The 17195-nt window shown below is 31.5% G+C and overlaps 2 protein-coding genes across 2 annotated transcripts; both read right to left on the reverse strand.

Moving 5' to 3' along the window:
• Positions 1-791: 791 nt before the first annotated feature.
• Positions 792-3793, reverse strand: LOC107897559 (GDSL esterase/lipase At5g14450). Its single transcript, XM_016823047.2, has 5 exons — positions 3444-3793; positions 3149-3355; positions 2889-3067; positions 1326-1599; positions 792-1247 (listed from the first exon to the last, which is right to left on the reverse strand). The coding sequence occupies exons 1-5, from the start codon at positions 3685-3687 to the stop codon at positions 994-996; spliced, it is 1158 nt and encodes a 385-aa protein (XP_016678536.1). The 5' UTR covers positions 3688-3793; the 3' UTR covers positions 792-993.
• A 10839-nt stretch (positions 3794-14632) lies between these two features.
• Positions 14633-16634, reverse strand: LOC107896134 (GDSL esterase/lipase At5g14450). The gene is made up of 4 exons (XM_016821262.2): positions 16216-16634; positions 15721-16100; positions 15367-15637; positions 14633-15234 (listed from the first exon to the last, which is right to left on the reverse strand). Exons 1-4 carry the CDS (start codon positions 16457-16459, stop codon positions 14999-15001), a joined length of 1131 nt encoding a protein of 376 aa, XP_016676751.1. The 5' UTR covers positions 16460-16634; the 3' UTR covers positions 14633-14998.
• Between the last annotated feature and the right edge of the window lie 561 nt (positions 16635-17195).

Here is a 17195-nt window from a genome sequence, read left to right on the forward strand (position 1 = left end):
GAGTAAATCAAATAACTACTAGCTTACAAGCCATGCCATTGTCACGATTGAAGTTCTCGTGGATAACTTTCCAAGTTATGAATTCCGGTGTTTTGATGAAGATTGTCAAAGTAGCTCTTGAGTTTTTTCTATTTCATCCAAAGAAGATGTTATAAGCATTAGCATTCATACCTCGTGGGAATGCTTCTATATCTTTATTCTCTTGTGGTCTAGACGTCTTCCAATTTGGGTTAGCCATCTTTGTGTTCTTTATTAGTTTCGATGCTGATCTTAAGACTGCTGTGGGGTTTGGCATGACTTTGTTCTTTTGACCCAAATACTTTACAGAATAATGGTGAAACTAGTAAAGTCTGCTCCAAGTCTCTTTTTATTTCAATTTTTTGTCCAATATTAAAAGTGTTTATGAGTTAAATCATTTCATATTAAGATCTCATTTTAAAAGAAAATTTAAGTTCGGGCTTAAGTATGAAATCACCTAGCTCATTCAAATGATTAGTTCTATTGTTTAAAAATAAATAAAAATATTTTTTATTTAAAATTAATTATAAAATTATATAAACATTAATGTAATTTTTTTTATTGTCCCAAGGTTAATATTTTAAGCACAAACTAAGTCAAAATGACTTAAGATAAATCAAATTACCTCACCAAGAATCCCTCTAATTAAACAACAAAATCTCTCTCAAATTTGGTGAACTATATTTTTCTCTCTCAAATTTGGTGAACTATCTATTTTAAACATTATCGGACATTAGATTATGTACACTATAAGCTTAAAATTTGAGTTCAAATTAAGAATTAAATTGAGGTTGCAACCTATTCGAATTAAGAATTAAAATCGTTTCTATCAATAATTCAAATTAGTAAGCTCAAATTTATTGGACAATGACCTTATTTATACTTTTCAATTACAACATTTTATCGACTACATACCGGTACGTGCTGATATTTTGATATGAATCCAAGTACGTGTACAGTAAAGGCGATGATGGTTCATGAAGTAGTGTAACAAGCACGGGTGATTGGAATAGGAGGATCTGAAAATGAACCATTAATTAAACGACCTGCAATCCAATGATTGGCAGCCTCAGTGTAGTGGACACCATCCCAGCTGATATATGTTGAAGGGTCTTCACATGAAGGTCCAGAAATTTGAGTCCCATTTGGTAAGGCTAATATTCCCCCACATCCTACATCGATTCCATTCTTGTGATACCCACAGCATATCTTTCGTGCTTCAACAAACCCTGCAAAATTAATGAAGAAGTAATTTTTGTTTTAACTTTTGCTCGATATATATTTGGACATAGTAACCAAGTGATTACCATGTTGTTTAGAGCTGCTGATGAGTCCATATTTTGCGGCATAGATATCAACATATGTGATTGCAGCATGTGGGAGATCTGTCCTAAGCTTCATGACTCTACTTTTGAGCTGCCTGTTGAACTCTTGGGCGATGTCGTTTTGGGATTTGACACATCCATGGTTGTCGAGAAACCCAGGGGGAGGATTGGTGATGGTGAGCAAAGTAGAGGGCAAGCAACCAACTGGGCCTGTATTATGTATCCAAAACGTTCTTGCTCCTTGTGTATATAGGTGCTGTTTCATGTACTCATTCTTTTAATCCACCTTACTACATAATGATAGACTTTCACAACCTTTTTATCATGTGAACATTTGATTCACGTCTCTACATACCGCAAGTTGGTCTCCATTTGCGCTTATCAAAGGTTTTTTTAGTTTTTATTTATATAATAACAAATTTAACCCTTAATGTTTACAATTTTTTGTCAATTAAGATCCTTTTTAGTTAAATTTAGACAATAAAATTTCAAAAAAAGAGTCCAATTGTTTTTGTAACGAAAATATTGACTAAAACATTAAGTTTTTAATAATGTTGGTGTGGCAACACGCGTGATTGTCAATATGTTTTTCCATGTTGTCACAATTAGGGGTGAGCAAAATTCGATTCGATTCGAAAAACTCGATAAAAAATTTAAATTTTGAATTAAATAGTTCGAGCTATTTGAATTAATCAAGTCATTCAGATCAACTTAAATAAAAAAATTAAGTTTTTCGATTTAACTCGAATATAAATTATACAACTCGAGTTAGCTGAAAATCTGAATAAGAAAAGGCAAAGCTACGTCGTTTTGATAAATGTTTATCTTTTCTAAAGTTAAAAGTCAAACCCATTAAGTTAAAAGCAAAACTACGTCGGTTTTATAAATACTTACTCATTACGTTAAAAGACAACACTATTATATTGTTTATGTAACTAAATAATCTTGTACTCGGTCTACTAGTTAAATAATCGGCCCATGTAAACGTAACATTGAGTATAAATTATAGGATTTGTTATCTAGACTCGACTTGATTCGAAATTTTTTTATTCGATTCGATTAGATTAAAAAAAATTCAAATTGAATTTGGTTGCTAAAATAGGATTAGTCAACTCGACTAACTCAAAATTTTTTAACTCAATTTGACTCAACTCGATTGAATACTCACCCATAGTAATGATATTATTTGTCTTATATATCACGTCAATAAATAATTTAAAATTTATAAAAAAATATTCAAAAATTATAAAAAATTAAAATTATTAAAAAAAAGCATGAAGCACACATAAATTGTCATTCGAGTTGTTATGTTTAAAAATTTAACTTTTATTCAATACTTTTGTTAAGAAAACAACAATTGAACTCTTTTGAAAAATTAGTGATCAAATTCAACTCCTTTAAAAAGTTGTGAGTCAAATTTAGTTAAAAAAGAAGAATAAGAGCTAAATTAATGAAATATGTAAAGATTAAGGGCTAAATTTATTATTATACCTTTTTATATAAGAATGATTTTGTGAGCCCTAAATAATTGAAGAGCAATTTTACCTGCACTGCCAGAACCAATTGGTTAATGATGTCGGGAATGGATGCGAGAAGCTGCGCATCACCGACCGTGCGGAGTCCATAAGCAATGTCATTTTGCCCTATATCCACCACATACAGTGCATCTCCGAACTCCTTAGATCGAGGAAGAACCTGGATTCTACATGAATGTTTTTTCTTTTCTGCACATCATCAACAAATCAATTTCCATAGTAACAAAAAAAATAAAAAATTGGTTTTGGATCAAAAGTTGGAATCTCAACCTTTGTAAAGATCTGAAGTTCGTGCCTTAAATTGATCGAATTGAAATATCTGAACATTAAGAGCAAATGGACTTAATCCACTCTCAGCTATAGTTTTGTTTTGAGGAACAATGGTTGATCCACCTGCCGCAAAATTAGCCCCGTGCCGGAAGTTTGATCCGATTGAATCCAAATACGAACTCAACAACGGCAATCCAAGGCGTTCAGCTGCGCATATATATAAAAAAGGACACACTTGTTATCAACTTTGATGATTCACCATTAATCTAAAGTTGATTTTTTTTTATCATGTTACCAATGAAATCAATTATAAGTCGCCCATCGCAGACTCTTCCAGCTGGCTTTCGAAAGAAAGTTTCACCGTTGGGCCATTGGCGAGGGAAAATGGCGGCTGATATAGCTCCGGTGTCGGAATTTGAATCACCGAAGTTGTAAATTGCTTTGAACTTGCAAGGTGGTAAATCCGCGGCCATGGCAGCCACCCTATTCGAAAGCAATGAAATCAATATCCCAGCAAAGATAAGTCTTGCAAACTCCATTGCAAATTCTGAAAAATCCACTTATCTTATGCATATTTAAATACCCGCAGAAAATTTGGATTAAAGAAAGACTATTTTCAGGTCAGCAAAAGAAGCACATGCTTATGGGAATCAATGAACTCAAAATGCTTTGACTTTCTTAGTTTCTTTGATCCATATATATTTGATAGTATAGTTTTATCCCTCAAATTGCAAAAAACTAATTTATATGTTGAATGTGTGTTGGCTGTAAAGGAGCTTTTAACTTAATTTTCAAAAAATTTAAATAAACTTTTAGCTTATTACTTTTATATTCATAAATTGGGGATTTGGAAGTAAACATTAAAGCTTAATTAACAATATGTATGAGTTTATTAGCATATTAGATATATACATTTTTTAGATTGAGTCTTAATTTGATTGGTATAAGTATTTTGTCAATACTGGAAGATATGGGTTCGAGTACGCTGAAGCACATGATCCTTTTATTTATGGGTTATGGGTAATTTTAGGCTATATAATTAGAACTATAATGAAATTCTTCAAAAAATATATATATACACATTTTAATGTTAATGAAGTTTAATGTATTTATTATTTTCAAATGGGTAAAAAAACTAGTTATAATAATATAAAATAGAAGACAACAAATACATTAAGGCTTGTAACCTTTGAAATTAGTATGATAAGTAATTTATTACTTGCCTCATGAGAGAGTCACTTGTAAATCCAACATAAGTTATTCATAATTTTTTTTTTTTGAATTTCTTTGAATCCTCGTAGATATTACTTCCAATTTTGTGGAAATGTGTTTCTCAATCTTTTCCTCTCTTTCAAGCTTACAAAACCCAAATGCTTCGTGTGAATTACTATATCTTATGAACTTATTTAATTAAGATTTGATCTTATTATAAATGAGGTATTAAAGTGTTATTAGAGAATATTTTTTCAAAAAAACAAAATTTATGCAAATATATATATATTTCTTTGTACTTATTTTGGTTAAGAAGAAACAAGTTTTTCTTTTGATTTGGTGTATTACCATCCGCAAATTTTATTCAATACTAATTTTCTAAATATGAAATAAAACATAAAATATATATATAAATGAATTTAATTCTCCAACAACAAAATTTACATAGATTTCAATGAATTTTAAATCTTAAGTCAAGTTAAAAAGTAGTAGTTAAATTAGAGGTCTTTGTTTGCTAATGGTAGAGATGAGTAATAAAGAGAATTGCCAGAATTGTTAGAATGTTTTTCATTCAATGAAATGTTTCCACCAAGCAAATAAGAAAATATAAACACGCGTAAACAAAAAAAGCAATAAAAAAATAATAATTACATGAGGAAAAGAGAATATTTTATTGATATTAACACATGTGTAAGAACGCGTTGGTGGTCAAATTCGAGCAAGAACATCACTAAAGGAAGGGGTATTGAGATATCAAAGCCAGGAAATAGCGATACCCTCAAAAGGCCTAAGACATAGACCACCTACAATGGTATCGCGATATCCACTTGCCAAGGAGTACCCCATTTCAAGATTGACAACGATATTGTAATATCCTACACTGGGTATCGCGATATCGATATCGATATCGATATCGTGAGGGGGCAAAAATGATATCAATGGTAGTTTTTGTCTAACTGAAGCATCAATCAAAAAGGCATGTTCAAGGACATTTTCGAAAATAATTTTGGGTCAAAATTGCTACTAAAAGAAGCCAAATTCGGGTGAGGAAAGAGGAGGATACATTAGGCATAGCTTAGATAGTTTTCTTCTTCATTTTTTTCTAGGATTTTTTCATTTTTCATCATCCTTTATTGTTGTAGATTTCATTTTTCTGCAATTTTCTTCTTTTTCTTGTCACTTTTCAAGTTAGTTAAATTAGTTATCACTATAACTAGGGTTTATTTGTACTTGTAGTACCTCTTCTTTAGTTTTAATGACATTTCAATCTTTGGCTTAATGTTTTTCAATTTCCTTCAAGTTCAATTGTTACAAAATTTAACTTGAATGTCTCTTGTTCATCATTTTGTTGTTGAATGCTCATCTTTACTTTTCCTTTAGGTTTTCTATGTTAAAAATCCCAAATTTTATTTTATTGTTAAGTTTATGTTAATGGTTGTCATGTTTTCTTCCTTCATGTTTGTTAGTGTAGTTTTTAGCATGAGTAACTAAATCTTAAAGGGGTTGGTTGATGGAGATGTGGGTAAGCTAATTTTTGAGTAAGGGACTAAATTGCAATATATTAGACTAAATTGAATAAACCTAAAAACTTAGTATTGATGCCCCTAAGGGAAAATCTAGGCAAGTGAGACCGAGAGGTAATATTGTTGAGCATCTATTCGTTAGTCCCGGGTTAGCCAATGAGATCGAGAGATAGATCAGATTAACTTGTCTCATTTGGTAAAATTGAGACCAAGAGGTAAAATGGAACCATTTTAGAAGCTTAACTAATTTAGGTCCCTAATTCAAGAGTTGATGAGCTACATCAAAATCAATCAACCATCATTTGTCATTTATTTGTTAATTTTGTAACTTTACGCGCTTTACGATTTAGTCCTTTTGTAGTTAATTCATAAATTAGTGTAATTACCCTCGACTTTATGGTTTGTCGTAATATAGTTTTTTAGCGATTAGTTTGTTAGACTCTTTATTTTGCATGTTTGTAGCTAGATTTGGTTCAATCGTTGGCTCCTTTAGGTTCGATCCTCAGAGTACTTCGTACCCTATTGTATAATTATATTTCTTTATTATTTGTTTGATTTATTGTTGATCTTTCCACTCCTTCCGTCTAAGTAGGGTAGGAGTGATCAACCACCTAGGTGTTACTCATGACGACATCCTTGACACTTTGCACATCATTAACAAAGGTTTCCTCAACCTCTGTATACACTTTATTAATAGCCACTTGATTATCAAACTTTAAGAATTTCATGTTGAATTTGATTTGTAAGTCCTTCACCAGTAGTTCATCCTGTAGCTTTCTAATCTTGCCCATTATGTTTTCAATTTCCGCTTCTAGTTTAGGGAGTTGAGCCTCAAGCCAACCTTTCAAATATATGCATAATTATAGGAGCTATATGTTCTACATGGTTATTAGTTTGATGTGCCTTGTAATATTGGTCTCTCCAGTCGTTAGCTCTTTGCTTCCAAATGCTAGCTTTTTGTATTTTCTCCCTCTCTAACTATTTTAAGAATTTCCAGTTAGCTCGTCTTATTTGGTCATTCTTTTTAAACAAATGATTAAACTTCGAAGATAGACTTGAAGATGCATTTGACCAAAGAATGACCTAAAGTCTCTCTCATTTTTTTTTCTTTTGAGGGGGAAAGTAATGACATTGTCATAAGGATGCATGTGGAACACGATCATAAGTTTGTCCAAGTGGCAGATTTGGCCTAAGGCTCTATACGAATGGAGGAACTTAGAGTTTGACTAAACCTAAAACACAAACAATCCAAGTTAGATCTAATTAAAGCAAGAAACAAATAAAACAAAATAATAAAGAAATTAAGAATAAGGAAAATCGAATTAAATTAGGATTCTTGCAATAGTGTCCAATTTAGTTATTGAGAGACTTGTTCTTGATGAAATTTAACTAAATAAGTTGCTAATCAAGAAACACAATCGGTTAGAAGCAATTTGAAAGATTAAGTGCTAAAATCGAATGAAATCAAAGAACAAATAGAAGAACAAGGTTCGACCAGCCAAGTTTAATGATGAACCAATCAATTGATGAAGTTTTGATTCATTCTTGAATGAGAAGAAGTTTTCAAATTGAGATATAAACAAAAAAAAAACAAAACAAATTAGTTATTGGATAAAATTGAAAAAGAAAAAGAAACCTAAAGGCAAAGAAAGAGAAGGGTGACAAAAAAAGAGTCCAAGACTGATGAAACTATGATTTCTTGAGTAAAAAGAAACAGTTCTTGAACTTCAAGGAAGCCCCCAATCAGATCTAAAAACAAGAGAACAAAACGGTTTGTCAAAATGATGAATTAAGCAAAACAAAAATTATTTTGTAACAAATGAATTCAAACAACAAGAAAAGAAAAAAACTCCTATTTTTGAATGATTCTTGATGAACTAAGATGGGCGAACGTCTTTTCTTGATAGTTTATGACTTGAAATTAAATAAATCAAATATTATAAACAATTAAACAAGAATAGAACAACAACTAAAAGAAAAGAAAAGAAAGAAGAAAGATCGAAACGAAGGAAAGTAGCGTATAGAAGTCCTAAGTAACTTTGGAAACAAGATAAACCCAGAACCCCCTTCAAATGGCTTTAATCTATAAACCCAGAACCCGCTTCAAATGGCTTTAATCTCCCTTCCAAGAAAGAATTCTCTACAAGAAAAAGCTTGAAGATGATTTCCACAATTTAAAAAATTGTTAAAACTTCTTCTAAAAGAAAACTCAAAAGAAATTCTTGAAGAGAATAACTCAAGAATTTTATTAACTTAAAAGAGAATAAATAAATAATTGAGAGGCCTTTATATATAGGCTAGTTAATTACATTAAATAAAACTCTTAAGTATACTGAAACTCTAATTTAAATAAGTAGTTTTAGTGGAACTAATTTTTTTTGTTGGCTAAGAAATATAAAACTCCTAAACAACTTAAAATACTTACAAATATCCTAAAATATGGAATAAATAAATAATAAAAATATAAAACCTAATAGATAAAAAATTAGCCTCGTATATAATCAAAATTAAGCCTAAAATCAAACCCAATATGATTTAAACTCGAATTAAAGTCTAAAACTCGTAATTTCTCGTAATAATCTCATCCATAAATTCTAGTCGCATAGTCTTCACTAGAACGGTCATAACTTGAGCTCCCAAACTTCAAATTGAGTGATTTAAAGTGTGTTTTGAAGCTAAAAGATAGATATTCAAATGCTATGAATACATCTTAACCCAAAAAAGCTCGGATCCCATCCAAAAAGTTATCGCTAGTCGACTAATTTTCTAAACTTGAAAATTGGCAGCTTTGGTGAATGAATTTAATAAATTTTACCTCATTTGTGCATGTATCATTCTCCCTTTCCTCAAAAAGATTCGTCCTCAAATATTGCCTTTGGACAATAAGAAAGAATCTTTATCATAAGTTGAATGGTTTAATAAAGGTTCTCTCAAGGAATCAATAAATTCTTAAAAGAAAGAAACAAGTCCACTAGACAAACTCAAGTTAAGGTTAGTGAAAACATAATCATTCCTTTCCTTTGTATATGTCCTCTCTTTCTTTGTGTTCTCTTTTTCAATGTGAATTTGATTCTCTAATTTTACCTCATATGAATTTTCACTCACCGAAGTTAGACCATCAAATTGACTTTTATCGCTCAAAGTCTATTTTCTCTCATTCTTTTATATGAATCATTCTCACTTCTATTTAACCACTGAAAAAAGTTTTGAACATTGAATTCATCATCACATCATTCTTTGTCACTAAAAGAAAGCTAAACAATAGGAATAGGATCACGTAGATTTTTTTCACAAATGGCATCGACATAACTTTCTTGTTGACACATATCATCATCTTTATGGTAGTAGTAGAAGAAGACTCTTCAATAGGCTCTGTGTCATACTTATGTTCCTTGATTTGCAAGGATTGTATGACTACTAACATCAAATTAAGCTGAGGAAGCATGGCTGAGAATTTCAACAATGTTTTCTTAAATGAATATGTTGGAAATTTAAAGTCCCTGTGATCCTTTGCATCATACCATATGCACTAGCTAGCTTGTTCTCTTCGCTTTGTCATAAGTCGTTTAAGTGTGTGTATCTCATTATAACCCTTGTTCAAATGTCTTTCTTGCCAAATACATGAACAACAAAATATTTGTGGGCATTGGAAACATCATTTTCGTGCAAATTTGGTAATTATATGACATTTATGCTTCACCATTGAACCGACATAAGAATTTGAAAACACAAAACACTCGAGTAAGAAAATTGAAGTAAAATCAAGTCTCACCTTTATGCACTCACAATAACAGACAACTCTTAGTGAAAAAGACTCATTTGTAAAATTTAAAGAAGTAACCAAACTTAATATGAAATCGTGGGAAGTACTCTCTAGCAAAGTTGTCCTATAGCTCTAAAACGCCAAAGAAAAGTTTGACTCCAAACAGAATTTGAGTTGCACGAATGAATGAGAGGAAACTCATTTTGTACCTATTAACACAAGAAGCAATAATGTGTTAATATGTACAATAGAACAAGAAAAGGTAAAACAAATGAATGTCAATTATGAAATAATAGAAAACAACTTGAATTTTCTGTTTAAGGTGTTCTTGATGTGCTAGAATCAAGAAATTTAAATTGTAGCCTTTTTATATGATAAATAACTTATCTGTAAATTTTTACACGAAATTCAACTCAAAAAATATTTTTTATTTTATTTATTTTTCAAAAACAATTCTTTCTATTTTTCGTGGGAAATTTTTTTAATGTACCAATGTGCCAAGAAACAATATACAAAATTTTACTGAAAAGAATGGTTTTTCAAAAAAAAATTGGGTAAAAATTATTTTTAGAAGCTGAAATAAGAAAAAATAATTTGTTTAGCACAAAGAAACAACTCAAAACGCCTGATATCAAATGATAGGGGGGAAGTAGATTAATATCATATTCAAGTTGTTCGACTCGAGAAAGATTCAAATTTGCCTGAAAAAAGAAACAAATCAAATTAAAAATAATAGAAATAAAGAGAAACACAAAGCTTAAAACCATGAAAAATAAATATTAGGGTGAGATGGAAAAAATATTGGATAGAAGAAAATGAAAATAAGATGGATGATGGAAAAACTATCCCATCGATGAACAAAGCTTCAATAAAAACAACCAATGGTGATGAAAAGTCCATGTCCTATAAAAACCTTTGAAGAATCATATTCAACAAGCTCTACAAATGGCTCTAACCAACCCCTTAAGGCTAAACCCTAGTAAATTTGAGGGTGGAGAGTTCTCTCGCAGCTTCAAAGAGAAACTAATGAGAAAACCTACTTCTAAAATAAACAAAAGAGAAATCTCATAATGAGAAATAACTCAAAGAGTTGAAATTTATTAATCAATGTATGTCAATAACGAATAATGAAGAGACCTTTATACAGGCTACTAATTACATCAAAATAAAACTCTTGCATATAATGAAACTCTAATTAATTTAAATAAGTATTTTTAGTGGAGCTAAACTTTTTTTTTAACTAAGAAATATAAAACTCCTAAACAACTTAAAATACTTACAAATATCATAAAAATTAGAATAAATGATAAAAATATAAAACCTAATAGATAAAATATCGGGCTCATATACTCTCAAAATTTAGCCTAAAAATTGAACCAAATATGATCTTATCTATAAATTCTGCTAACACAATCAACTAAAATAATCATAACTTGAGCTCTCAGACTCAAATTAGAGAGATTCAAAGTGCATTTTGAAGCTAAGAGATAGATTTTTGAACACTATGAGACATCTCAATCCAAAAATGTCTGGATCCATCCAAAAAGTTTTTGCAAGTTGAATGATTTTCTAAATTTGTAAATCGGTAGCTTCGGTGAATGAAATTTAATAAATTTCACCCCATTTATACATGTATCGTAGTACTTTCAGCTTTCCCTATAACAATAACAACTTCGAAAGAAGGTTCCACTGAGGCCAAGGCATGAGAATCATTAACAGGAGCTATATGTTCTACAGAATAGGAACTAAGATGTTAAAGTACAAACAAAACTTAGGACAATACTCTAGAGTTTCCACATGATTTTTCACGGGATTTTCGGTAATAGGTAACTTAGCATTCAAGTGCTCTCGCACGTATTGGTGAACAAAATCTAAAGATTCCATCTCCTCTATAAGCATCAGCTTTGCCAAGAGATCCTTTCAATGTGATGGCCATATAATATGTGACATAGATGGAATGCCAATATTTTGCACATAGAGAATCCTAGCCACCTCTTTTGAAGTCGCATTAATAGGGCTATATGTATTGAAACAAAACATCCAAAAGTTACTAAAAGACTATACCTTGCTAAATTTCACTTACTTTGTTCTTAGGCGATAGGTATGTTGAAGGGAGGGGCTAAAGCCTTAAAGATGAATGATATCCATTTCAAAGGAAAATGAAAGTCTTCTAGCTTATTCTTTATTTGAATATAATTGTGAGGGGATAAAAGCCAACTTTTTGGGGGGGAAACCGTCTTGCACCTAGAAATGACCTACGCCATGAGAACCCTCAAAAGTAATAGTAAACATATATTTAGAGCTAATTGAAGAAGGGTTTTTTTCGATGCTTTTTACATTAAATGAAAACAATACTAACAGACACTAGGTAGCCCCTAATATCTATCTAGTGGCAACATTGTGCAACCATAGCATCTCTACCAAATTATGAATAAATGGGCAAATGAAAGTCCCCTTCAAAAAGATGTAATGGAGATAAAAACCCCTTTCATCAGCCATAACTTCACTCATCTAGTGTGATATTAATGAAACTAATAACTCATATTTATAGTGATGTGGCTTGAGACATCATAATAGCAACATGGTTGCCATGTCTCTTAGTAATGATGTATAAATTATTCTTCACATTCCACTAGAACATTGTCTACTTGAAATCTTGAAGGATAAAAAAGATAAGAATGACACATAATGAAAAGACAAAAAGATAAGAAGAATTATTTTTTTAATAAAAGATAATATAAGAGAATCAAAAGCAAAAAAAGACGAGGTGTGAGCCTTAAAATCATAAAAGATACCTATTTATAGGTACTTGGGCAGGAAATTAAACCAACACACCAAGCGAAATGACAATAACAAAAAAAAAGATATATATATTTTGAGAAACTCGCTGTCAAAGGCAAAGATGCATCCAAAAGTATTTAATATAAAGGCACCATGATTGGGGCAGTAATTACGACATTTTAAACTCTTTACAAGCCTTGCCAAGACCCTCAAGAGCCCCATCAAGGATTTGATTCAACCCAGATCACTTTGTAATCTGCCTTTAGTCTAAGGGGCAATTGTTATACCCTCGCCAAACTACCTAACAACTATGCTTGAAGGGAAAACAAAATGAAGTTTGGCCTTGTAGCCTCGCCAAGAGAATAGTTCTTGCCTAAGCCTCACCTAACCAAAATACTACATTATATAAGTCGAGTCCACATGATCCCCAAAATATATATGGGAAAGAGTTCTTGTCAACACTTGTTAATCCATCACTTCTCTAGTCTTAATGATGCACATATGGTCATCTCACGTAATTCCCTCCAATTGACTCCAATAATGTCCCTAAGATGAAATCTCCTACTTTACCCTCCGCACCTATGAGATAGAGTGCTAATAGTTGGGATTCATGCCAAGTCGATCTCTCTCTATAAATATCATTTTTAGCACCAAGACATAAGACGGCAAGGGAATAAGAGACAAGAGAACCTATATAGCCAACACTTTGATAAATACACCCTTCCAACTCAAATAAACTACCATCTTTAGTGGCTTTCAACACCATTTACAATGTGAACCGCCAGCATCTTAGTGGCTCTCCATATTATCTATGGTGTGAATCACCATCATTGTCACCTCTAGCATCTTGTGTAACTTAATTGTGATAACAAAAACAATAATAAGAACTAAATTTTAAATATAAAATTTAGTTTATTTGACAAAACATGAAATTTTTTACTCTTTTGAAAATGATAATTTTGAACATTTAGTATTTTAAATGTGTTTGATAATCTTTACCTAATATAAATATTTCAACAAAAAAGTGTTGAATAAGATAGGTAAATAGTTAGTTACTTATTACTTAATATTGAAAATTTTAAGTTGAAACCTGCATTTGTTTGGTTGAGAGGTAAGGAGTTTGATGTCCCTTAAGCAAAGTTTCCGATTCGAGTCTTGTGGGTGAAGAAATAGCACAAAGATAGCTTTGTCTCCCATTTAGAGATCCAACTCAACTCCACTTCGGATTTAGTCTGAGCTTAATTTGACCACAAGATACATTAATAAGATCAAAATTAATAAACAAAAAAAAATCAAATCGAAAACTTAGCATAATTTTTTAGCACCTAATTCTTTTAGTACATTTAAACACTTAAATTTCAAACTTATGATGCATAACTAGAAAAAAAAAGTCACTACAAGGGACCAATTAACTCCAATAGTGTTTCTAAGGTGACATCTCCCATTTTACCCTTCGTACCTATAAGATAGAATGCTAATAGTTGGGACACATGCCAAGCCAACCTCTATCTATAAATACCCCTTTTTAGCACCAAGACATAGGACAATAAGGGAATAAGAGACAAGGGAACCTATATAGCCAACACTTTGTTAAATACACCCTTCCAACTCAAATAAACTATCATCTTTAATGGCTCTCCACATCATCTATGGCATGAACCACCATTATTGTCACCTCTAGCATCTTGTCTAACTTAATTGTATAACAAAAACAATGATTAGAACTAAATTAGTATTTGACAAAATATTGAGTTTTTTTACTTTTTTGAAAATGATAATTTTGAACCTTTAGTATCTCAAATGTGTTTGATAATCATATCTACTTTTTACGTAATATAAATATTTCAACAATAAAATGTTGAATAAGACAATTAAATAGTTAATTACTTATTACTTAATATTGAAAATTTTAAGTTGAAACCTGCATTTGTTTACTTGAGAGGTAAGGAACTCGATGTCCCTTAAGCAAGGTCTCCAATTCAAGTCTTGTGGATGAAGAAATAGCACATAGAGAGCTTTGTCTCTGGTTTAGATAAGGTTCAACTCAACTCAATTTTAGATTTGGTTTGAACCTAATGTAACTACTAAATACTTAAAGGCTCTTGTAATATTTAAATGTATTCAAGATTAATATACAATGTTATATTAATAAAATTAAAATTAATAATTTCACCAAAAAAAATTAAAATTAATAAAAAAATCAATACGAAAACTTAGCATAATTTTTTAGATTTAAACACTTAAATTTCAAACTTGTGATGCATAACTAGACAAAAAAAAAGTCAACAGTACAAGGGACCAATTATAGAGGTCCCTTCTTTACATCTTAAAGTTGAAAACCTATTGACGTAATTCTCCTCAGTCAATTTATAATTTGACTTTGTAGTTTGCACCCAAAAGAAAACAGATGAAAAAAAAAAGTTTCTGTAACACGAATTGTTCCTTTCACAATATCAATTGAAGTATTAAGCAAAAGTGAGTATAAATTTGCCTGCCGAAATTGAATCTTGCCTTCAGAAACCTCTCAAAGTTGAAATTTCATGAATGAATACTCAAAAACTAGGGTTTGTGTCAAGCATGTTTAATTGGCAAGGGTGGATCACTAAATGAACCGTTGGTTATACGATGAGCAACCCAACGATTGGCAGCCTCAGTGTAGTGGACACCATCCCAGCTAATAAAGTCGGAAGGGTTTTCACAAGAACCCGCATAGATTTCAGTTCCATTTATGTTTTGTTTGTGGCCACAATATACTTGAATCTCGTCTTCATGAAAACCGCAGCAAATATTTGCAGCTTCAACAAATCCTACCAACCAAAACAATTTTGTGTTAAGTGTTGAGAGCTAAATTTAACATTAACTGACAAAAGAATAAGGCTATTTGTTCGAAATGGGAAACCATTACAAATATTAAGACTAAATTAAATATGATAATTTACCTTGCTTTTTTGCATTGCCAATCAGTTCATACTTTGCAGCATAAATATCCACATATGTGAGAGCAGCACGTGGTAACTTTTCCCTAAGTTTGATCACTCTAGCCTTAAGCTGCCTATTGAACTCCATGGAATAGGCATTTTGGGCTTTTAGACAGCCCTGCTCGTCAAGTTCTTCAGGCTTAATATCATGATAATGAAGACTCACAGGCAAGCAACCAATTGGACCTGTATTATGTACCCAAAATGTCCTTGCCCCATGTTCATACAGATTCTGCTTATTACAAACAGGTGATTTTCATTAGAGTTCTAATAAATCAATATGTGTCAAACACGAGTACTAAGACAAAAACTTACTTGAACTGCTTTAGCTAGCTGATCAACAATGTCTGGAACTGATGCATGAAAAGCTGAATCGTTCTTCTTTCTCAAACCAGCAGCAATGTCATTTTGGCCAATATCAAATATATAAAGAGCCTTGGAGAAGTCCTCAGGTCTGGGGAGATTATGGCGATCTCTGGGGTAACTTCGATTGTAGAAATAGCCGCTTCGATCCTTGAATTGGTCGAATTGTACAATCTGGATGTCAAGTGAGAATGGGCTCACTCCATTTAAAGACATTGACTCATTTTGTGGCCTAATGGTTGATCCGCCAATGGCAAAATTAGCACCATATCTGAAACTTGTTCCAATGGAATCCAAGTAAGGACTCAAGTGAGGCAACCCAAGGTGTTCAGCTGCGAACATAAAACAACAAAAAAAGAACCTCAAATCGTTGATCTGAACAATGAAAAAGACTAGAGATTTTGCTTGTTATGAAATGCATAGAGAGAAAACCGAGATAGAATTTACCGATGAATTCGATAATGAGACGTCCGTCACAACCCCGTCCGACCGGCCTACCGAAGAAAGTCTCGCCACATGGTTTCCCAGCAGGCCAAAATGCAGCAGAGCCACCACCGGTATCAGAATTGGAATCACCAAAGTTATAAACTGCTCCAAAATTACAGGTTTTCAAGTCCTTCAACCCCACACTTTCCACACTCAAAACTGAAAAGAGGGCAATAATGATACTAAATACTTTTACATTCTCCATTGCATCAAAAGTGAGTGAACAACATTCAAAGGACTAAAGTGCAGAACATAAATAAATATTAAACCCAAATCAGAAAATGTGAACAGTGGGCGCAAATTATTGTATAATATTTAATATAGTGAAAGTAAAGAAAGCAGAAGCTATTATTTTAAAAATCACGTGTTGCATACAAACAATAAGCTGCATGTATGTATCGTATGGCTCAACAATTGGTGCATGTTTTTCTTTTTTTATTACAACAATCGCTGAAGTTGTCATGTACGTTTTTTTTTTAATTCTATCTTCTATTTATATAATTTTCAATATGTTAATAATTTATAAGTATAGATTAAAAAAGAAGAAGCAGATTTTGACTTTTTATATGTTAGTGTGCTGCTCCGGTCGCATTTTAATTATTATCACCTATATTTAAGATTTTTAATGAATAGACTTATCTTTAGGTTATTCTGTCAAATTTAAAGATTCGTTTGGAAAGTGAGAAGATTTGAATAAAAATATAGGTCTGAAAATAAATTTAGACAAAAACAATAATCTCCGTTTAGAAAATGAGTCGGATCTTAGATAAGGCTTTTTTATTCAAAGCCGAATTTGTAAAAAGAAAAAACTTGTATTGTTTTCTTGTTGTTGTGCTGTCATTTCACTATTACGTTATTACTATTTTGTTATTATTGTTTGGCTATTGTATAACCCTTATTTTATTCTTAAATTTACTACTATATTAAAAGCATTTATTTGT

The sequence above is a fragment of the Gossypium hirsutum genome, chromosome A10 (genome assembly GCF_007990345.1).
Source record: "Gossypium hirsutum isolate 1008001.06 chromosome A10, Gossypium_hirsutum_v2.1, whole genome shotgun sequence".
Lineage (NCBI taxonomy): Eukaryota > Viridiplantae > Streptophyta > Magnoliopsida > Malvales > Malvaceae > Gossypium > Gossypium hirsutum.

Coding starts and splice junctions, on each gene's coding strand:
- LOC107897559 (XM_016823047.2), bottom strand. CDS start 3,687: ATGGAGTTTGCAAGACTTATCTTTGCTGGGATATTGATTTCATTGCTT. Junction 1,600..2,888: donor AATTGGTTCTGGCAGTGCAG/GTAAAATTGCTC, acceptor TACATGAAACAG/CACCTATATACACAAGGAGC. Junction 1,248..1,325: donor CAGCAGCTCTAAACAACATG/GTAATCACTTGG, acceptor TTAATTTTGCAG/GGTTTGTTGAAGCACGAAAG.
- LOC107896134 (XM_016821262.2), bottom strand. CDS start 16,459: ATGGAGAATGTAAAAGTATTTAGTATCATTATTGCCCTCTTTTCAGTT. Junction 15,638..15,720: donor AGCTAGCTAAAGCAGTTCAA/GTAAGTTTTTGT, acceptor TGTAATAAGCAG/AATCTGTATGAACATGGGGC. Junction 15,235..15,366: donor TGGCAATGCAAAAAAGCAAG/GTAAATTATCAT, acceptor TTTGGTTGGTAG/GATTTGTTGAAGCTGCAAAT.